The sequence below is a fragment of the Leptopilina boulardi genome, unplaced genomic scaffold, assembly GCF_019393585.1.
Source record: "Leptopilina boulardi isolate dan_hultmark-lab unplaced genomic scaffold, ZJU_Lbou_2.1 LbouV2_312, whole genome shotgun sequence".
In the NCBI taxonomy this organism is placed as follows: domain Eukaryota; kingdom Metazoa; phylum Arthropoda; class Insecta; order Hymenoptera; family Figitidae; genus Leptopilina; species Leptopilina boulardi.
In genome coordinates this window covers 269,664-292,852 of record NW_026137877.1, presented here as the reverse complement: position 1 = coordinate 292,852, position 23,189 = coordinate 269,664, and the positions used below count along the sequence as shown (strand labels likewise).

Genomic DNA, 23,189 nt, shown 5'->3' with positions numbered 1-23,189 from the left:
TAATTGAATCAAATAAACTTTTAATTTTATTTAATTAAAAAATTTGATTAATTGAAATATATTTCAAGTTAATGAAATTGGAAAAAAAAAATTATTTAATTCAAATAATCGGTTACTTGAAATTAAATTTGTATTTGTATCAAATAATTATTATTTGAAATTGCATTTAAATCAAATAAATTTTTTTTTTCAGTGTAAAAAAAATTTACCTCTGCAATTAAAAAAAAAAAATTTTCTTTTTGCAAAATTACAATTTTAGTTCTTTTTCTTCTCTCTCTCTCTCTTCTTTTTTCTGTTTAAATCAAAAAATTGTATAACACAAAAATTCAAACAAAGAGAATATTTTATATTTTCTTTCTTCTTGCATTCTATCAAATCATTTTACTGTATTAATAAAAAGAAATTGTGTGAAATAAAATAAAGAAAAAAAAAGAGAAGAAAAAAGATTGAGAGAAAAAGGTAATCCCGCTTGAAATTGTGGCAACTTCTGTCAGAAAGGTTCTTATTCATCATCATGCATAAAATATATGTGTTAGTGACGGAAATCCACGCGAATCGAGGTAAACTTTGTTTGTTTATTTGGCAAAGCTCTACAAAACTTGTTCCTCTTCTACATTATATAAAGAAATATATACATATTCTTTAAAGTCCTTTTTATAAATAATCATTTTTATCTAAATAATAAAGAAAAATGAATATAGAATTAAAAAAAAAAAATTATTGAAAAAGATCCTTTTCATCAAAGGGGTGTGTTGAAAGGGCTCTCACGGGGGTTTTAGAAATGCTAGAAAGCCATTCTTTAGCGTGACCTACCTATTTCTGCAATCGGCGAGAATATCATTCGTCCTGGAACGTATGAACCATCGTTTTTTCGGATTCTCCAAGAAGGAAAAATAGATTTTCTCACCAAAAAAAAAAGAAAAAAAAAATTCCTTTCGATTTTTTCAACTTTTATTTCTCACAAAATCAGGAATTAAATAAGAAGAAGAAGAATTACATTTGTGAACTCTAAGAAAACACTAGTAGCACTCATATAAACCGGTGCACTTTTAAACAAGGCGCAACTCTCTCTCTTTCTTTTTCTCTTTTTCTCTCTAACTTCTATCAAAAAAAATGACTAAAAAATTTGATTTCACAAACAAAATCACTTTTTCACGCACAAATATTAAGGAGAAGATAATTTTCTTTTTTTTTTAGTCAAAAACAGGACACACACCATTAACCGGCAACGACGATCGAGAAACTGACCCGCACCCCACTGCCTAGGAGTCTGTTTCGTTATGTCGGTGTGGTGGATGTGCAGTCTGTTGGAGGGGAGAGGAGGAGTGGGTGAGTAAGTCGTGGAGCGACGAGAGGCGCGGTAGTGACGAAGGGGGTTGAGGGGAGGGAGGGGGGGGGGGAGGATTGCAGCCGAGGGTGGTTCCAGCCTCGCGGCTGCGCCCTTTTCCCCGATCCCTCAAGCTCATCGTCTCTGCTTCGTCCCGTTTCTCACCCTAACACATATATATATACATGTTTGTCCCTCCTATACTATAGTTCTGCTGTGATATATATCATCGTATCACTTTATCGTAACGTTTTATTAACTAGAAATCAAGTACATTCCAACCTCCTCCTCCTCCTCCAACCCCCCTTCAATTCGAGTCACCATCATCATCACAAAGATTTCCTTATTTTCTTATGCGTGTGCACAATTTTCCCCTTTGTGTGTTGAAAGAGCAAAAGACATCCTTGCGGGGTTATACTATATCCTCGCGCATATATACATTCACAGGAGAGATGCCTCTTTAGGGTTGTTCAGGAAGACGAGATTTTCAACAGCCTCCTCATTATATGCAATACTCCCTTGCGCTGAATTCCTTGCGGAAAGAGTAAGAGAGAGAGAGAGAGGGAGGGGGGGAGAAGAGAGAATTCACTCTTCCTTGATTGAAAATTATTCAACCACTACTTCTATATCAAATTCATTTCGAAGGAGGTTGCTTGTGGAATTTCTCTTTTTAACGGGAATCAATTTTTTTTTTATATTATCAACTTTTTTTGTGCGTGAAAAAAATTTATAGAGAAGGGGAATTTTTTTTTTAAATTTTGATATATTTTCATAGACAATTTTATAGTCAGACACGTAAAGAATATTTTGTTTGCAGTAGAAAAATAAATTTAATGTCAGACGAGAGGGATGGAATTTTTTTTTATAAAATAAGTAGTAAAAGAGGAATTTTAGTCAGGCATAAATTTATGAAAATTTCGTTTGCAGTATAGAAAAATATATATTTAATGTCAGACAATATAAACGATGGAATTTCTTATAAATTAAGTAGTAAACGGCAATTTTAGTCAGACATGAATTTATGAAAATTTCGTTTGCAGTAGAAAAACATAGTTAATAACAGAAAAGAACGGTGGAATTTCTTATGATAAATATAAGTAGTATAAGACAATTTTAGTAAGACATAAATTGGAAAATAGTTATTTATGATAGTTAGTGTTGCAAAAAAAATTGTTTTTCATTTTTTTAAGGTAATATGTGTAAAAATAGGTAAAAAAAATAATAGAGACATGCAGAATTAATTTTATTTGACTTTTGTAAGGGATTTTTTCATTTTCCAAGAGAACATTTTTTCTAAAAATATGAAATAAAATTGATTATTCTTATTCTATTGCAATTTAAATTCAATTGGTAGATTTTTTTTTGAAGTAAATATGTGTTGTTTATAATATAATTATTAATTTTAGTTTCAGTAGTAAAACACCGTTTTAGTCAGACAAAACATTATAAATTTCTACTACTTTGAATTTACTAATAATTAATGTTTGATTTCAGTAGTAAAAACAGTTTTTAGTCGGACAAAAAGTTCAAAAATTTGATGAAATTTCGAAATTATTAAATATTGGTTTTTTAATTCAGTAGTAAAATACAGTTTCAGTGAGACAAAATGTTAAAATTTCGTCAAATTTTGCGTTTTTGTTTTTTTTTCTTTTTTCAGTAGTAAAATATCGTTTTAGTCAGACAATGCTTTAAAAAATTTCTCCAATTTTGGAAATTACTAATTATTCCTATTTATTTCAGTAGTAAAACACAGTTTTAGTCAGACAAACGGATGAAATTTCTTCCAGTTGTGCTAGTTTGTTATTTTTATTTTTATTTTCAGTAGTAAAACGTCGTTTTAGTTAGACAAGGCATTACAAAATCCAAAAAAATTGAGAAATTAGTTATTATTGACTTGGTTTTCAGTAGAAAAACACGATTTTAATCAGACAAAAATATATACAAATTCCGATAATTTTTGGGGTTTCTAGTTATAAATTTCAATTTCAGTAACAAAACCCCGTTTTAGTCAGACATAAATATGCAAATTCTGACAATTTTCCTTTTAATACGGTTTAAATCTTTATCGTTTTAATTATCAGTAGTAAAATACAGTTTTAGTCAGACAAATGTTTAAAATTTCTTCCAGTTGTGCTAGTTTGTTATTTTTATTTTTATTTTCCGTAGTAAAACGTCGTTTTAGTCAGGCAAGGCATTACATAATTGAAAAAATTGAGAAATTAATTATTGACTTGGTTTTCAGTAGTAAAACAAAGTTTTAGTCAGCCCAAAAATTACAAATTTCGACAATTTTTAGTGTTACGATAATTATTCATTTCAATTTTAGTAGTAAAACACCGTTTTAGTCAGACAAAACATTATAAATTTCTACTACTTTGAATTTACTAATAATTAATTTTTTATTTCAGTAGTAAAAACAGTTTTTAGTCAGACAAAAAGTTCAAAAATTTGATGAAATTTCGGAATTATTAAAAATTGGTTTTTTAATTCAGTAGTAAGATACAGTTTCAGTGAGACAGAATGTTAAAATTTCTTCAAATTTTGCGTTTTTTTTTCTTTTTTCAGTAGTAAAATATCGATTTAGTCAGACAATGTTTTAAAAAATTTCCTCAATTTTAGAAATTACTAATTATTCCTATTTATTTCAGTAGTAAAACACAGCTTTAGTCAGACAAACGGTTGAAATTTCTTCCAGTTGTGCTAGTTTGTTATTTTTATTTTTATTTTCAGTAGTAAAACGTCGTTTTAGCCAGACAAGGCATTACAAAATCCAAAAAAATTTAGAAATTAGTTATTATTGACTTGGTTTTTAGTAGTAAAACACAGTTTTAGTCAGACAAAAAGGTGAAAAATTCTCAACAGTTATTAGTGTAATTATTTATTGATTTCAATTTTAGTAGTAAAACAATTGTTTTAGTCAGACAAAAAATTAGAAATTCCGACAATTTTTAGTGTTACTATAATTATTAATTTCAATTTCAGTAGTAAAACACCGTTGTAATGAAAGTCTAAAAATTATCGACCGAATATCGTAAATTATCTAAAGTTAGACTTTCACCTATATTGTTATAATTGCATATAAACGTGAAAATATATGCTTAGTAACAAAGAGTGGATCATCTAAATTCGAAGGAAACAGAACGAAATGCTCTTTAGAGACGCGAAAGAGACTTCCGAGACGAAAGGGTTTTAGAAGAGGGGTTTTATGCTGCAGATCTTGACAAATTACTTTAGTAAGTTATCTCCCAAAGCGATCGAATATACTTCTTCCTTTTACCCATTGAGTAAGAGAGATGAAGCAGGCAAAGAGCCAATGGCGTCACTACATACATATATATAGAAAGAGAGAGAGAGACAAAAGATAAAGTCTTGTACCTGCCCTTTTCAGCATCATATATATACATACAATATATATATATATATATATATATATATAAACGATGAGTATGTTACTACGTTGTGTTCTTCCCAGGTCTTGACAGCAAGCTGCATGATTTATGAAGGTCGTTTATGTGGAATTTTGTTTTTGCTTCCTGATAACATGCGAGGTCGTCCTCCTGATTATCCTTGAGATATTGCTTCGCAGGGTCTGAAATCTGACTAAAGTGGATGCTTGGAAGGTGACACTATCCAAATTGTTAAAGAAGATTATATGAAGAAGGTATAGTAAAAAAAAGGAACATTAAAAGTAGTTACCGTTATTAAAGGACGATAATATCTGTTATATAAAAAAAAAATTTATTTGATTCAAATAATCTTGTACTTGACTAATTATCAAATAAATATTTACTTGAACCAAATAATTTTTATTTGAATCAATTATAAATGATATTTTGTTTCAAATACAGAAATTATTAATTCAATTACAGTTTATTTTATGCAAATGGATTCAAATATAAATATTTATTTGATAATAGTCAAGTAATCGAGTATATTTGAATTAAATAAAAAAAAATTTTTTTTCACTGTATAATTATATAGTGAATCGATATAAATATTTATAAATTAAAAAAATTAATAGATCGGAAATAAAGGGGAAAAAGTCATAAATATGCAAAAAAAGAAAAACGAAAAATTATAAACATTTTTTCCACATTAGAATTTAATATTGTAACGGAAATAATTTTAATTTATACATATTTTTCTATATATTAGAATTTATCAATTTACGTGATAACAATGTGATTTGGATTCTGTCAAGTAGGATTACGATTTCACTAAATCGCATATAACTAGCTGCTCAATTTGTTTATCATAGTTATCATATAGATATATTCATTATGATATTTTCATTTTAATCCCCATTTGAATTAACTTGAAATTCTTGAGTTGAAATATAATTTCTATATAAAAAAATAGTTATAAAAAATTTTCTTCTTTTATAAAATTTAATATATTCAAAAAAAAAGTTCAAAGTATTATATTATAATTTTATCTCGTTTTGTTTATTATCCTATTACTTACTTACTTTGAGAAAAAAGTAAATTAAAAAAAAAAACCCCCCGAGGATTATATTTTCATAATTCTCATTTTAAATCAAATATTAAAAATATAAGATACAAAAATTATTTCATTATATTTTGAAAGCTTTTCATCTTATTTTATCATTATTATTTATTTAAATCATGAAAATTCAGTTGTCTTCACATAATTCATGTATAAAATTAACACTTTTTAAATAAATACAAAACAAAAAAACAAATAAAATTACACGTTTTTTAAAAATGAACAATTATGGCACAACGATAACAGTTTTATAACATGAATTTCGCAATAATAAAACGATCATATATAAATATAATGTAAACTCATAAAATATTGATTTCAACATTTATAATCTTTACCCGATGTTCATTCTCGACCGCGTATACAGTTTGGCAGAAAACCACAAAATTAAATTTTAACAATGAATTAAATAATAACAATATAATAAAAAAGATATCTTATTTTATGTAAACTTTATTAAACCATCATATATATCACAAATTATATATAATAAGCTTATATGGAACATAAAAACATTAAAAAGAGATTATTTTCAAAAAATTATTGAAATATTTATTCGAAACAGAAAAAGTAGAAAATCAAAAATTATTTTTAACTACTATTAAATTTTTAATTTAAATATTGTTACGAGAGAAACTTTTTTTTGTAATTTTGTCAATTGAATTTTGTAAAGTAAAAATTTGTTGGATAAAAAGTTTTTAAAAATTAAATTAAAATTTTTGGTGATTCGTTTGAGAAATTCTGATTCTACTTTTTTTAATATAATTGTTTTTTTTTTTAATAAAATACAAGCAGTGTTTTTTTAAACTATATATATATATATATATATATATATATATATATATATATATATATATAATAAGAAAGTTGTAAGTCTCAATTCAAAAAATTTACATGTTATAAATACTCGAGTGCACTGATCCGATGAAGCAAAAGCACGGATTCTAGGGACTGTTGCCTGTTATCCATTATTCACGAACCATTCGCGATCGTTTGGCCCCAACATGAGTCGCTATCGTTAAAGGTTGTTTTTTATTTTATTTTATTTTATTCCCTGTGACACAATGCCTACTATATATATACACGTGTGTTTTCTTTTCGTGTACAAAGATGCTTGTCTTACAAACTCTCAATCGTTTTCACAACATCGACATATATTTATTTACAATCACAATATATAGTGGATAATAAACCATTATTTTTTTCCATTTTTCAAAAATTATTTTCTTTTTATTTTTTCAACATTTTTATTTATTTAATATATTATATATTATTTATTTAACTACAATGTTAATATTATAATATTTATATACCCAACCAAAAATTTCAGTATTATAAATTACAAAACTGCCAGTACTCGGCCAGTACTGAGCCAGTAGTAAATTTTTGATTGGGTAAATTTCCATTAATTTTAGATATTTTGAAAAATAATTTTGTTTATTTTTATTTTTTTCTTTATTCTAGGTTTTTTAATGTAGAAATAGAGATTTTTGAAAATTTTTTTAAAAAAATAGTTTATGACTTGTAAGCATAATAATTTTCATTCATATATGTGTATTTGTATGTTACTGACATTTACAAATGATTGTAATTGCCAATGATTGGTGTAATATTATCGTTTGAATCTACCATTAGGTAATGACTATATCGTTTTGAATTTGCAATCGATTGGAATTAACTATATTTCTGACTCTAAACATCAACCTGATTGTAATATATATGATTGCGAACTATATTTTCAACCTTTGTTTAAAATATATTTACTAACAATGGAAAATCCTTTTAATACGGTTTAAATCCTTATCGTTTTAATTATCAGTAGTAAAATACAATTTTAGTCAGACGACATAGTTTCACAATTTTTTTTTTTATTTTCAGTAGAAAAATATATTTATAATCAGACAAGAACGGTCGAATTTTTTTTTTAAAATAAATAGTAAAAGACAATTTTAGTCGAACATAAATTTGAAAAAAAAATTGTTTTGCATTAGAAAAACATAATTTAATACCAAATAGGAACGATGGAATTTCTTATAAAATAAGTAGTAAAAGCTACTTTCAGTCAGACATAAATTTAAATAATTATTGTACTCTTTATTTCAGTAGAAAAATTTTCCGAAAAATTTTCGTTTTAGTCAGACAAGTTCCTGAATTGTCATAATTATTAATTATTCGTTTTTGATTGCAGTAGTAAAACACAAGTTTTAGTCAGACAAAAAGTTCAAAAATTTGATGAAATTTCGGAATTATAAAATATTGGTTTTTTTAATTCAGTGTTAAAATATAGTTTCAGTGAGACAAAATGTTAATTTCTTCAAATTTTGCGTTTTTTTTCTTTTTTCAGTAGTAAAATATCGTTTTAGTCAGACAATGCTTTAAAAAATTTCTACAATTTTGAAATTACTAATTATTTCTATTTATTTCAGTAGTAAAACACAGTTTTAGTCAGACAAACGGTTGAAATTTCTTCCAGTTTTGCTATTTTGTAATTTTTATTCATATTTTCAGTAGTAAAACGTCGTTTTAGTCAGACAAGGCATTTCAAAATCCAAAAAAATTTAGAAATTAGTTATTATTGACTTGGTTTTCAGTAGTAAAACACCGTTTTAGTCAGACAAAAATATATACAAATTCCGCTAATTTTTGGGGTTTCTAGTTATAAATTTCAATGTCAGTAATAAAACCCCGTTTTAGTCAGACAAAAATATGCAAATTCTGACAATTTTTCTTTTAATACGGTTTAATTGTTTATCGTTTTAATTATCAGTAGTAAAATACAGTTTTTGTCAGACACAGTTTCAAAAAAAATTATTTTGAATAGAAAAATATATTTATAGTCAGACTAGAACGGACGAATTTTTTAAAAATTAAGTAGTTAAAGGCCATTTTAGTCAGACACATTTTCTGAAGGAATTTATTTTCAGTAGAAAATATTATTTATAGTCAGACAAGAACTTTGGAATTTCTTATAAAAAGTAAGTAGTAAAATACAGTTTTAGTCAGACTTAAATTTTTAAAAAAATTTCTTTTCAGTAGAAAACTATATTTAAAGCCAGACATGAACAGTTAAATTTTTTTATACAATAAGTAGTAAAATGCCATTTTAGTCAGACACAGTTTCAAAAATATTTTTAATTTCTGTAGAAAAATATATTTATAGTCAGACTAGAACGGACGAATTTTAAAAAAATAAGTAGTAAAAGACCATTTTAGTCAGACAAATTTTCAAAAAGAATTTATTTTCAGTTGAAAAATTTATTTATAGTCAGACAAGAATTTTGGAATTTCTTATTAAAAGTAAGTAGTAAAATACAGTTTTAGTCAGACTTAAATTTTTTAAAAAAATTCTTTTCAGTAGAAAACCATATTTAAAGCCAGACATGAACAGTTAAATTTTTTTATATAATAAGTAGTAAAATGCCATTTTGGTCAGACACAATTTCAAATATATTTTTATTTTCAGTAGAATAATATATTAATAGTCAGACAAGAACTTTATAATTTCTTATTAAAAAAGTAAGTAGTAAAACACCGTTTTAGTCAGACCGGAAAATTAAGAAAATTTTACATAATTTCTCAGTAGTGAAAGACAGTTTTAGTGGGACAAAATATTTAAAAATATATACTCGTTACTTTGATTTCAGTAGTAAAAGCACTACTAAAGTCAGACAAAATGTTTTAAAATTCTTGTCGCTTTAATATCAGTAGTATAACACCGTTTTAATCAGACCAAAATCTTTTTAAAATGTCTTTTGTCATTTTTAGTGTCAGTAGTAAAAGTGTATTTCATTTAGATTTCACAGATTCTTAGAATTGCAGTATATATATATGTATACATCAGTCGAATAAAAAATACGATTCTATTAAGAAAAAAACATTAGAAAAAATTCTCTTTTGATATCGCATAGAACAAAATTTTAATTTAGACGCATATGAAAATTTAAAAAAAAAATTCTCCCTTCTTTTAGTAGTAAAGCACCGTTTTTGTTAGACAAAAAACTTTTTTTTTCAAATTCATCTCATTTGAGATGAGAAGTAGTAAAAACAGTGTTGTAATTTGGATCTTCCAATTTCTTATATATGTGTGAATAAAGTTTGTATCAAAACTTTTTTAGTCAAGACACCTTGTTATTTTTTGTTTCAGTAGTAAAATACTTTTAATGACAGACGAAAGGATTTGTATTCTTGGCAATTTAGTACAGCAGTGGTAGAAAAAAAATTTTGTTCCTTTTTGTGATTTTTAATTATAACTTTTTTTTCTATTTCAGTAGAAAAAATTTCCTCTACAGTTAGGCAAAAAGATGAATTTTTTATTTATTGTTTTACAGTAGTAAAACACTGTTTTAGTCAGTTTGCAAGTTTACAATATTTTTGAATTTTTTGCTAATTAATTTTTTTTTAATTTCAGTAGTAGAAACACTTTTTAGTGTGACCAAACAAATTTTTCAGTAGTATAACATCTTTTTAGTCAGACAAAATTTTTCTCTCTGTGTGTGTAAAACAAGTTTCTTATCCACGAATACGTCACTGATTCAAAAAATCTACTTTTTCCCTTTTGGAAAAAAAAATTATAATGCATCTGAGTAAAGTTTTTTCTTTTTGCGACATTTTTCCTTCTTTCGTTTTTTTTTTTTAAAAAAAACGACTATTTTAATCATAAAATCTCGGACTTATTTGATATGCGTCTTTAATAATGTGAAATTTGAAAATCTGCAATTCTGAGTAAAAGATAATATAAGTTTGGCGAACAAACGGTGAAGTACGATTTTGCATGAAATGCAGGACTTAATTTACTCTTTAATTACGCGCGTCCTCTGATGATAAGTTTCCGGACGACTTTGAAACTCATATATAAGATTTCTGTCTCTCTCTCTCTCTCTCTCTCTCTCTCTCTTTAGTCTCTCTTGAGTAGATATTGTAATAATTACACTCTCTTCGAAAGCAACATGTCCATATAACTTGTTGCAACTTGCAACATTCCTATTACTTTCTGAGTGACAACAATCAACAGCTCGGAAACAAGAGATAGTTTCAGAGACCGCCTTCATTCACTATGGGTGTATACACGTTGTGAGGGGAGAACTGACCTTTTGAACTAGATAATTAGCATGCAGTAATTGCGACGAAACAAGGTAAAGTTTTACTAGATTGAGCGCATGTTTCTTAATCGTTCTCTACTCTACTCTCTGCTAGTGAAAGTTTTGTATATCCTCATAAAGTGTTCCTTTGCAACAAAATTATTACATGCTTTTGCTTTGAAACTTTGAAATTACTTCTCGCAAGAACGGATGATAAGTATAGGTATGAAAATAACTAACGAGACGGAAATCATATATATATATATGACTTTTCACAAAAAAAATTTTATATCCAAATAAATTAATCTTATACTTTTTCTATGTATAAGATATGAATTAAAAAATATTTATTCAAATTTTTATATATTTTTTTTTCTCTAGGGTAAGTGTACTAATTACGGCGAGTGCACCAATTACGGCGCGTTCATAAAAAATAACTATTATTACTATTATATTTAATATAATTGTTGCCAAATGATTAAGAAAAATTATTTCAATCTTTTTTTGATACAAATACTTATAAAGATGCACATTTAAACAATTATTAATTTAATTATTTAAGATCAAATTTTTTTCCGCGCCGCAATTGAAACATTTTTAAGATTTCCATTGGCTTCAATTTCGGCGGGCAAAGTATCTTCAAAATACATGTAATTTTGGTCACCGAAATTGATACACCGAAACTGATACAAACTCGCCGCAATAGAAAATTACGGTATTAGTTTTAATTTCTCATATTTGTTTAAATAATCGATTTTTATAGAGTTAAAATTTTTTTTTAATATCTTAATAACATAAGCTTTAAGTTTAATAAGTCTTAAATTGGGTTTATACAATAGAAATGTCGAATTTTCTATCTCAAAGGTGTTTTGACTCGAATCTCGCCGCAATTAGTGCATTTACCCTATATTAATGTAAAAAGATTTATACACTTTTTTTTCACTGCAATAAAGTGAAGAAAAAAAAATGTATTTAATTGAAATAATTTTTTATTTCTATCAAATAATTTTTATTTAAATCGAATAAAATTTTTTATTGACAAAAATATAAATTATTTGGTTACAAATAAAATATTTATTCAATAATAATCAAATAAATGATTATTTGAAAAAAATAAAAATTATTTTTTTTCAGTGTCCATAAAAAAATTGTCAAATATAATTTTTAGAGCGTGATACAAATCTGTCATAAAAATTTGCGCTTTATATATTTAAAAAAAATATGATATTCACAGATATGATTTTATATAAATATTATTATACATCAATTTATATATTTTTTCGTGAAACCAGGAACTATATATATATATATATATATACCTAAACGATAACAACTATATATCTAATATGCCATTATTCATTCCCCGTGCTGCTTTTTAACTGCCGCAGGAGCTACTTAACATAAAATATGTTTTCACTCGAATGAAATAACTATATTAATTGAAAATGTCCATTATTATTATTATTATTATCTAAAACTATACAACTTTTAGTGTAATTATTTTTAATAATCAAATATCAAACGTCTATTTTTTATTTTGTTTAATTTATTTTAATATTTATTTATTTATAATAATTTTATATATATTTTAATTTATGTATTTATTTTACTGTTGTATATTTATTCTATAATTTCTGTGATATTAATTTCAATTTTTATAATTGACTAATTTAAAACAAATAGTACGTGACGAATAATATAAATTTCGATTTTTCTTCTAAATTATACAAGGGGTTTTTTTTTCTTTTCAAAGAATATATAAAGTATTTCATTAAATATGAATTTTTAATCTTATCCTTTGCCAATATATGTATATATATAGTAGTTATTTAATAATTACATTTTCATCATCAGATTAATAAAATGAATACAAGTGCACCGTTACAACTAATCGATAAATATAAATTAAAATGAAAAGATATAATTGAATTTGAAATGGAAAACGTTTCATTTCACTTATATATAATAATACACATAATATTTCAATTAATTTTTAGAAACTAAAGCGATTTTTAAATTTACTTTTTTGATTAATCATATAATTATAAGCACAATTCAAATATTTATAATATTAATTAATATATTAATATATGTAATAATAATAAACATAATGATAAAAATATAAATAATAATTAAAATAACGATAAAAATAATAATAAAAATAAAATTAAAAATAAAAATAATAATAATAATAATAATGAAAATAAATTGAAATTATATTATTAATTTGTTAATTAAAATGTTATAGAATATTAAAATTAAAATTTCGAGACCGAAATTATTTTTCGGTAATATGAAAACTGAATAATGAAGCGAGTAAAAAAAAAATAACAATTTCCATATGTGAAACATTTTTCAAATTCCATATTATTTTTTTTTTCCGTTACATAAATCATGTGCAAAATATAATTTAAAATATAATTTAGTGCATATACACCTAAATTCAGAACCCAGAGTTAATATTTAAGAAAACTATTTTTTTCCAATCAGATCGATAAATTCCTTGAGTATAGTGTCGAACAAATAATTTTTTTTTTTTTTTTTTTTTTACTTCCTTTTCAAGTCATTGTTTGCACAGGTTGTCATGACAACGTCACAAAGAATTGTATTTGAAACGGCAACAGTCATTACCTAGTAAACTTGCTTTCGTTTCAGAGTAAAAGAGAAGTAAATTTTTTTTTTTTTGAAAAGAAGTACAAATCAACGTAAATAATTTATAAAATAATAAAAACCCAATTCAAATGTAAGTGTATTTTTTTCTATTTTTGATAATATAAATTTTATAAATTAATATTATAATGTAAAATAAAATATTTGTTTATTTTTTTTTTTTTAATAATACATTTTTTCATAATATATTATCCTCAGATACAAAATGATTGACTTTTATTACTTGCCAGCGAGTGCACCATGTCGGGCAGTTATGATGCTTGCTAAGGCAATAGGTGTTCGATTGAATTTAAAAATTGTTGATATTTTAAAAAGAGAACAATTGAAATTCTCATTTATTAAAGTATGAAAGAGAATTTAATTTTTATTTTTTATTTTCTATAATATAAATGAATATTATATTTATTTTATTTCAGATAAATCCTCAACATTCGATTCCAACATTAAATGATAATGGATTTATTTTATGGGAGAGGTTCGTAAATATATATTTTAATTATATAAGAACAAAATTATCAAAACGTAAAAATTATATCAAAATTAAATTTTATTAGTAGAGCAATAATGATATATTTGGTAAGTCGTTATGCTAAAAATGATGATCTCTATCCTAAAAATCCACGAAGAAAAAGTATTGTCGATCAAAGACTTTATTTTGATATTGGAACATTGTATAAAAATGTTTACAACACCTATGTAAGTATTAAAAAAAATTTTTTTTTTTTCCATTGAAAATTTTTAATTCTTTAGATTTTAATTGGTAACAATTTTTTTTTTTTTAATTTCTTAAAATTAATTTAATATATAAATTGTATAATAAATATTTTTTTATAATTTATTTTATAATTAATAATAAATAAATTTTAATATTTTATAATTTATATATAGTTTGACGTCATGCTGGGAAATATAAAACAACCTCTTGAGAAAGAAGTTCAAGATTTAGAAAAATCATTGGAAATACTAAATATATTTCTTCAAGATACTAAATTTGTTGCTGGAAATTGTTTAACTATTGCTGATTTTAGTATTGTTGCAACTATTAGTACTGCTGAGGTACAGTATATTAACTAAAAATTTAAAAATTTTAACAAAATTCCAATATTAATGAAAAAAAAATTTATTTCTTTTTTATTTCAATTCTAATTTTTTTTTTTTTTTTTTTTTTTATTCAGGCGTTTGGATTTGATATTGCCAGATACGATAATGTTGCCGCTTGGTATAAACGTTGCAGAAATTCTATGGCGAAATTTGATTTTGAAGAAATTAATATTACTGGTGCTAAAATTCTAGGAAATATGTATAAAAAAAACTTAAAACTAGAAACAGGATAACATTTTCAAATTCCCGCCTGAATAATATCTTCCCGTCTGACACAAGTGTAATAAATAAATATTTTTATTTTAAACTTTGTAATATTTTGCTTATTAAATAAAAATTAACTTTAATTAAATGTTTAAAATCTATTTAACACTATTGAAAACTTATTAAATAAAAATTAGATCTCATTATAATAATAATATATAACAATTTTATAATTTAAAAAAATTTCACAGTACGCAATTCATAAAACCGCGCGCATAATTCTACCAATAATAAAAATCCGTTTGTGACAACAACAAACCAAAATTAATCACCTTAAATATCGTAATATTTTCCCTACAAATCTAAAATAAATGTTATAATTTAGTAAAATTGACCAACAACAAAAATCTGTCATCATGGTAAATAAAAACAACAAGGAGAAAATACATACAGGTTATGTTGACAATATTTTAAGGTTATGTTTTGAAAATAGTTGGCGTGACGTGATTGGTCATGTGAAAAACATGTTTCGATAATAATTTTTAAATAGAAAAAATTAAATTAAATTTTTGATGAATTAAAAAAATTAATAATAGAGAAAAATATTCAATTTACCTTAAATTGTAGAAATATGGGTACATAAATTTGTGCAAATATAATACCGTTTTCTTATCGTAAACTCAATTTTTTTGCTTAATCTTTTATAGACTTTTACCGCCAGTGAATAACAATCGCATAAACATCGATGATCGAGAGTTTGTTGCTTGTTACTTTTTTACTCTTGTGAAATTATAGACAGCCCAGGTGTTGGCGCAAATGTCAGCTGTCTAATCTAAAAGGAATACAGATCTGTGATTGGAATATTTTACGGGATAAATTAAACTTTTTAATAATAGATCGTGTTATAATTTTCTAAAGGAACTGTTGTTTATAAAAGGCATGGAGGGCCAGCAGGTTAGTTTATTTATTATTATTATAAGAAAAGGGCGGAACAAGTGACACGCCGACAATAGAAATAACTCGTGTGACTCACTTGTTCTGACAATTAAATTTTTATTGTTTATTATTATTTTGTAAATAATTTATTTTTCTCTAGGTGAGAGCCCTATATGATTTTACGGGTGAACCGGGAACAGCAGAATTATCAATTGTAGCTGGAGAAACTTTGACAGTTATGAGAGATAATGTTGGTGATGGATGGTGTGAAGGTTATAATCAGAAAGGACAATCAGGACTTTTTCCTGCAGCTTATGTTCAAATTGTGGAGGCTGCACTGGCAACACCAGCAGGTAAATTAATAATTTGTTTTTTAAAAAAAAATTCAATTTTCAATGTAAACCTCTAATTGAGAAAGATCCTTTGTAGTTATTTTCATTTACTATATCTGTTATTATTTTTAGAATAATTGATAAAAGTATATCGTTTCACCTCTTGAATTAATGTACTTTATTTTAGATTATTATTTTATTGAATTTTGTCATTATTTAAAATAGAGTTTAAATTATTGTCTATGGCACATGTTGAATTTAAATTACTCTTCAAGTATATGTATTAAAACGTTGACTAAAAACTTTTAAAAGATAGTATATAATTCTTGCTTTAAATAATGCAAGTAAGGTAATATGATACTAGATGTGTTATTTTAATGGGCTCTAGTTAATATGATACTTGATAAGTTTTATTCATACAGATAGTTATAATTTGTATAATTTTCACATACTTTTTCCTAAAATTGTTAATGTTTTAATTTAATTTGTTCATTTTATTGTTTTTATTTTATAAATTTTTGATTAATTTACTTTGTAATTTTATAGGTGGTATGACGGTATCACAACAAAGTACAGGCGAATTTTGGGATGACGATTGGGATGATGATTCTGAAGTTGGTCAAACTCAAGCTTATGTTCCTCCAACACATAAAAATCAAGTGATTCCATCTCAACATTCTGTTACCAATGAATATGGTGATTCAGTTTCAATGCACACTATTCATTCTGTTATATCTGATAAACCAGTTCCAAATGTACCAAAGAAAAACAATAAATTTTCCACTCTAATTAAATCTGGTGAGGATAGCTTTTTACTTGGGACAAAAAGCATTCATGTACCAGAGAATGAGGAGATAATTATCAATGAAACTAATGGACATTGTTATTGGGATTCAACAAACGAGAGTTATAATTGCGTTGTTACATCACCTAAAAAAGAATCAAAACTCAAGGGATTAAAAAGTTTTATCGTTTATCAATTAACTCCCACGGTATGTGAATTATAAATTTTTATAAAATTTAGAGAATTAATTGTTTTTTTTTAATTTCAGTTTAATAATATTCAAGTTTCTCGCCGATACAAACACTTTGATTGGTTACATGAGAGATTAGAAGAGAAATTTTGCTTTATTCCAATTCCTCCATTGCCCGATAAACAAATCTCAGGACGTTATGAGGAACAATTTATTGAACATAGACGAACTCAATTACAAGAATTTGTTGATTATGTATGCAGGCATCCAGTATTATCAAAAAGTCGTGTTTGGGAACATTTTATAACATGTACTGATGAAAAACGTTGGAAAGCAGGCAAACGACAAGCTGAAAAAGATGAATTACTTGGTGTTAATAATTTTAATGCAATTAAATGTCCTGATACACCATTAGATGCAATTAAATTTGATGTTAAAATTGACGCTTTTTCAAGATTTATAAATGGATTAGATCCTGTGGTAAAAAATTTTATGGCAATGGCTGTTGATCAAACTAAAAAACATCAAGTTTTATATAAACGAGAATTTCAAAAAATAGGACAGTGTTTTGTTTATCTTGGCAATGCTTTGGATCCAAGTAGTTTTCAAGTTGAAGAAACTAGTAGAAATAAATTGACGGAAGCATTAAAAATAACTGGCGAAGCATATAATGAAATTGGCAGACTTTATGAAGAACAACCAAAGTTTGATTGGGAACCACTTGGTGATAAATTTCATATTTATAGAGGAATTATTAGCAATTTTCCAGACGTTATCAGCATACACAAGGTAATATTATTTTTAATTTAAAACATTTTTTAGTTACTGTAAAATAACTTTTTTTTGCTAAAATATTTTTGGATATTTTCAAAAATTCTAAAAAGTTTTTAAAAATGTCTACAATTAATATCTTTAAAAGTATTTTTAAAAATTATCTATACAATTTAAAGTCAATTAACCATTGGTATGAAAGCTAAGTACAATTTAAGGAGAAAATTTCTAAAATACCTAAATTAAATATTTCAAAATAAATCATATGACGAAACATTTTTTTTTTTTTTATAAATATTTTACGGTGATAAAAGAAAAGATATAAGAAATTGATTAATGAAAAAAATTTCTTCAGAGTGCAGTACAAAAGAGACGAGATTGCGAGAGACTAGTCAGTGAACACAAAATGGAATCACAACAATTACGTGAACTCTCTCATCGAACAGATATAATAGCACGTGCACTAGGTGCTGAAGAATCTCATTTACTATCTGAACGAGAGGTTCATATAAATCAAGCTATGAAAAATCATTTAGTAGAACAGATTAAATTTTATCAAAATATAGTTAATAAGCTTCAGGAAGCATTGCAAGCTTATGATGGCTGATAATAATTTTTAAAAAATACCATTCTTGCTACAATTTTTTTTTTTTCTGAAATAATGCAGATGTGATGAGCATTATTTCATATTAAATTAGTAATTAATTCTAACAATGTACATCGTACATTAAATTTTATTACAAAATAAGTATAATATATTTAAAATATTTTTGAAAAAATTAATTTAATTTGGCGATAATTAAAATTGAATACTTAATTAATCCAAAGTTTTAATACTTTGGTTTTAAGTGCATGGTATTTATTTTTTTTGTGAAAATTTTAATATTTTCAAAGAATTTTTTTTTTTATACAAACCAAATAAATATTGTGGATATTATGATTTTAAATTTAAATCTTATTGATCTTCCAGGCAGCTGGCAAATTCTTATTTATCTTTGTTAATAATAATTTTTTACAGTTATTAATTTTATAGCCAGTGTCTTGTAAGTAAATTTGTATAAATATTAATTTATTAGTTTAATATGTAATGTGTAAGTTTTTTTTTGTGAAAATTGAAAAGTCACAAGTGAAGCACGTATTTAACTTTTTTTTTTTCTTTTTGTTTAAATGTGACTTTTTACTGATAGTCTAAAATGTGTGCCTTCGTCTTGCGATTTCATTGTATTGACATGATATTTCTTTTTTTTATCATGCATTTATATGAATTTTTTAATTGTAAAATAAATAATGTATATTGAATGTAACAATGTGCCTCTGATAAATGGGCTTTTCTCAATATTTTTTTCTTTTAGTGAAAAATTGTATCAAATTATATTTTAAAAATTGCACATATTTAACACAGCAAATTGTTTAAAAATTCACTTGTGTAAAAAACAAATTTATGTATATTAATTTTAGTATTTAAGTCTGCGTCTTATTTATTTTAATATGTCATATATATATATAAATTATACAAGTTTATAAAATCATGTCTTGCGTTAAAAGAAATTAATTTTATATGTATAAATATTATTAACAAAAAAAAATCATTCTTTTGAATGGAATAAATTGTTTTTAAGTTTAAAAATGTTGCATATTATAAATTTTTATTTTTTATTCACAACGCGTTAGAATTTATAACGTAAAATGAAAAATTTTAGTTTTAATCCTATAAAGTACTTAGAAATTAATTAATACTTTTTTCCAAGAATGTGTGATTTTATTAATGTCTAATTTTACATTTCCCTCCAACGTACAAACCGCACATAAGATTTCGGAGTTCTAAAAAAATAATGGTACTTCGTTGCCTGTTTGTCTTTATAGAATCCCTACACATACATCACATCCACATAAAAACGTGTAACGTAAATATATTTTTTTCATATTTTTAATATTTATATATATATATATCTGGTTCTTTTTCTTTTATCTTGAATAAAGACTTAAAACGTAGGTCAGAGAAAAATTATATAGACTCGATAATAATTATATTAGCACTCTTTAAGTACTATTCAATTCAAACTACCCATTCAAACCGAAGTCTGTTTCTTTACATACGGAAAAATATATTATTTCATTATTTGAATTTATGTATGGCACATTTCAAAAAGGCATTCGAGAAATGAAATCAACACTAATATTACAAAGACAATATTTACAGTAGAATGATTTTTTTTTTTTTTTTAATATAAGTTTTTTTTGGGGGGAGAATGAGGGGAAGGAGGGTAAGTAGTGTGCAATATTATAGTGTTTCTCGAATTCCATTAAAACAGAATAACGTTTAGAAGTTTGCGATTGAAAAAGTATCGTGCGATATAGAAAGTGCGACAGTTAGGAGTATAGTTTTCAAATATTTTGGATAAATATCCAAAAGTTATATTTACAGAATAATAATATTTAAGTACCATAAAAGACAAGGGCAACGCGAAGCAATTTGAGAAGTGTTTGAATTAAAAGTGCTCTTAAAACTGTGCGCATACAAATTTTCTCATTACCATCAGACTTTGACACTAGTTTTTTTTTTTTTTTTTTTCTTTTACATCTAGATGACTATTCCCCTTTCTCTGAAGTTATTATTAACAATAATTTAAAAATTGACTCGAAATTTAAAAATAATTCATCATAGATAATTTGAATAAAGAAATTTTAATTATAAAAGAATTAATTTTACTTTCACCATATAAAACTTCAAAGAAAGTTCTAAGCTTAGATCTAGTCCCTTTTAATTATTCCCACTTGCAGTTTTTCTGCGACTCGATATTTTTTTTTTGGGAGCTAAATTGGTAGAAAAATTTAGATATCATTATAGAAGTGAAAAGACGAAATCAGATGATCATAGTAACGCCTTGAACTTTTTAAATTTGAAAAAAAGACTCAATTTTGAATTTTTAATTATAAATTTTTCGATAAATTAATTGATTATTGTAAAATAAAATTTGGCGCAACAATGAGCAACTGATTTCACAATACATTTTCGAAATGTGCTTCTTATCACAATAGAATATGTCATGGAAATATAAGCTGCAAATTTATTCCTTTAAAAGACATTGCGCTAATTCGCCGCAATATTATTATATATTTGAAATCGCGTGCAGGCAAGATTCTACTTCGTAAACTATAATCCGTGAATATACACAAGGCCTTAACATTAAATTGCGTTTTTAGAACTTCGCGTTGCTAAAATATGAAAAGTGCTGAATTCCAAAGATTGAGCGATTTTCCTGATCCTTTAAAAGCATTTTAAAGTTAATAGATCAGAACATAATGATACAATTAAGGCTGAAGCATATCCTTGCCTACAAAGTGCAATAGTTTTTCTTTTATAAAACATGAGCTTCATTTAACTTGTAACTCTTGATTTAGTCTTTAAACTTCCCTGATAATGAAACGCTCTCTATTTTAATGAACGATAAATTTAAAAAAAAAAATGTAAATAAATAAAGAGAAATGTAAAAAAGGCGTAATAGTGCAAATCTAATATTTTTTTTGCACTTTTATCGCTGACAAGAGAGAGACAGAGAGAGATTAATTTTATCGAACATTTTCAATAGAGTATCGCCGATCTGTTTTTTTTTTGTTTTTGTCTTTTTTATGTCATCCGTTGGCATTCTACAATACATAACGTTCCGTCTTTTTGCGCGATGAAAGACATGCATGTCGTATATCAATTTATAATTAGGTACCAAAGTATTTTTTCGATAAAAGTGAATAACAATTTGCAAGCATATATATAATAATTATATATGTTTAACATCATCCGTGCGTTATTTCCCTATATCGATTTAGCTTTTATATATAGTCATACCTCAGAGCGATTTAATAAAATAATATTTATATCATATATCTTAAGATTAAAGATAATAATTAAAATTATATTTTTATATATTCGAGTCATATAATCAACTAATAAAAATCCATTCGTACAATATTCTTGTCTCGATAGTGCCCGATTTCGGACGGACGTCTACTGTAGTTTTGAGATAATACAGCAAAAATTTTGCTCAATAAGGAGCATTTTTTATTTTACCAAACTTCTCACTTTATTGTATTGCTTCACACCGGTTATATAAAAAAAAATATATATATTGTATATTAAATATTTTGATATTAAATATCTTTTTATAAAAATCTATCTAACAAATTAAATCAATTTTTATTTATTTTGACCCATTACTTTTTAAATTGTAGAAAGTAAATTATTTTTAATCTCTTTCGAGTAGAGTAGAAAATATAATATCATTGTTCATAATACAGAAATACAGTTAAAAAAAAAAAATAAAATAAGAATACAAAATATATATTCAATTTTTAATAGAATTTAATACTGTATTATTAATAATTTAAAGAAATGGGACAAAATAAACATTGTTTAACTATTTTCAGATATGTTTAGATCTAAAATAAAATTCGTGAAATTAGAATTTTGAAATCTAAAATAAATGTATATACACCTGTAATATCAAATTTTTAAAATGTTTCCATTTTCTTATTATATCATATATATATATATATATATATTTGAATAAAAGTAAGAAAATTGAAAACATTCTATGATATAGTTATAGTGTTAAAGAGATTCTGGTCCCAGAAATATATCTAAGTGAAAAAATCGAAAAAAAATAACTTTTTTTTTCGATGGAAATAAATATGAGAACATTTATTGTCTCTATTAAAAAGATCTAAACTAAGTTTCACACTCAGACCCCTAAGTTTCATCACCTTTTTACACTTTTCTGTTTCTCTTATTTCATTTTATAAAACTGAAAAATTAGAGAGCTTATTTACACTATATATCTAATAGCAATTCAGGTACCCTAGATTAATTATCAACATACATTTACTTTGGATTTCAATAAACTGTTTTCACATTAATAGTAATTAAAAAAAAAAAATAATAAAACTTTTTCTCTGAATTAGTGTAGTAAAAATTTTAATTAAAAATTTAAAGAAATCATTTAATGATTGTTTAATTCCTGTGTAATTATATTCATTGTCAATATCACAATGTTATTTTATTGATTGTTTAAAACTTTTAAGTCAAAAAAAAAAAAATTAAAATTCTATTATAGAATGTATACATCACAGAGTTGATTGTAGTCTTTTCTGTCTTTTTTTTTTTCTTCTTTAGAAAATAATATATAGTATATATCTATTATAGTTCAAGGAACAGACACCGGTGTGAGCACAAACAACATTTTTTTTTTTTTTTTTTTTTTATCCATTTACCGTGTTTTCTATCTACCAATTCGAG

The 23,189-nt window shown here is 24.9% G+C and overlaps 3 protein-coding genes across 4 annotated transcripts in view; 2 read left to right on the top strand and 1 right to left on the bottom strand.

Annotated features, from left to right (window-relative positions):
• The window catches only part of LOC127283853 (acid sphingomyelinase-like phosphodiesterase 3b), a 34,162-nt gene extending 32,851 nt beyond the window's left edge, over nucleotides 1–1,311 (bottom strand). Inside the window, exon 1 of the mRNA XM_051308956.1 lies at nucleotides 814–1,311. The gene's annotated coding sequence lies outside the window, so the exon portion shown is untranslated. The remainder of the gene's footprint in view (nucleotides 1–813) is intronic.
• Nucleotides 1,312–13,469: 12,158 nt separating this feature from the next.
• On the top strand, nucleotides 13,470–14,950 carry LOC127283852 (glutathione S-transferase 1-like). Of its 2 annotated transcripts, none has more exons than XM_051308954.1 (6): nucleotides 13,470–13,654; nucleotides 13,780–13,924; nucleotides 13,998–14,056; nucleotides 14,136–14,277; nucleotides 14,470–14,637; nucleotides 14,757–14,950. In XM_051308954.1, the coding sequence occupies exons 2-6, from the start codon at nucleotides 13,787–13,789 to the stop codon at nucleotides 14,913–14,915; spliced, it is 666 nt and encodes a 221-aa protein (XP_051164911.1). In that variant the 5' UTR covers nucleotides 13,470–13,654; nucleotides 13,780–13,786; the 3' UTR covers nucleotides 14,916–14,950. The 2 variants fall into 2 exon arrangements, with proteins under 2 accessions (XP_051164911.1, XP_051164912.1); XM_051308955.1 differs by having other exon boundaries at nucleotides 13,473–13,654; nucleotides 14,139–14,277.
• A 705-nt stretch (nucleotides 14,951–15,655) lies between these two features.
• Nucleotides 15,656–23,172, top strand: LOC127283859 (sorting nexin lst-4). Its single transcript, XM_051308964.1, has 5 exons — nucleotides 15,656–15,840; nucleotides 15,983–16,175; nucleotides 16,701–17,146; nucleotides 17,207–17,917; nucleotides 18,255–23,172. The coding sequence occupies exons 1-5, from the start codon at nucleotides 15,826–15,828 to the stop codon at nucleotides 18,504–18,506; spliced, it is 1,617 nt and encodes a 538-aa protein (XP_051164921.1). The 5' UTR covers nucleotides 15,656–15,825; the 3' UTR covers nucleotides 18,507–23,172.
• Nucleotides 23,173–23,189: the final 17 nt, after the last annotated feature.

Coding starts and splice junctions, on each gene's coding strand:
- LOC127283859 (XM_051308964.1), top strand. Junction 17,147..17,206: donor TTTATCAATTAACTCCCACG/GTATGTGAATTA, acceptor TTTTAATTTCAG/TTTAATAATATTCAAGTTTC. Junction 17,918..18,254: donor ACGTTATCAGCATACACAAG/GTAATATTATTT, acceptor AAATTTCTTCAG/AGTGCAGTACAAAAGAGACG.
- LOC127283852 (XM_051308954.1), top strand. CDS start 13,787: ATGATTGACTTTTATTACTTGCCAGCGAGTGCACCATGTCGGGCAGTT. Junction 14,278..14,469: donor AAAATGTTTACAACACCTAT/GTAAGTATTAAA, acceptor ATTTATATATAG/TTTGACGTCATGCTGGGAAA. Junction 14,638..14,756: donor CAACTATTAGTACTGCTGAG/GTACAGTATATT, acceptor TTTTTTATTCAG/GCGTTTGGATTTGATATTGC.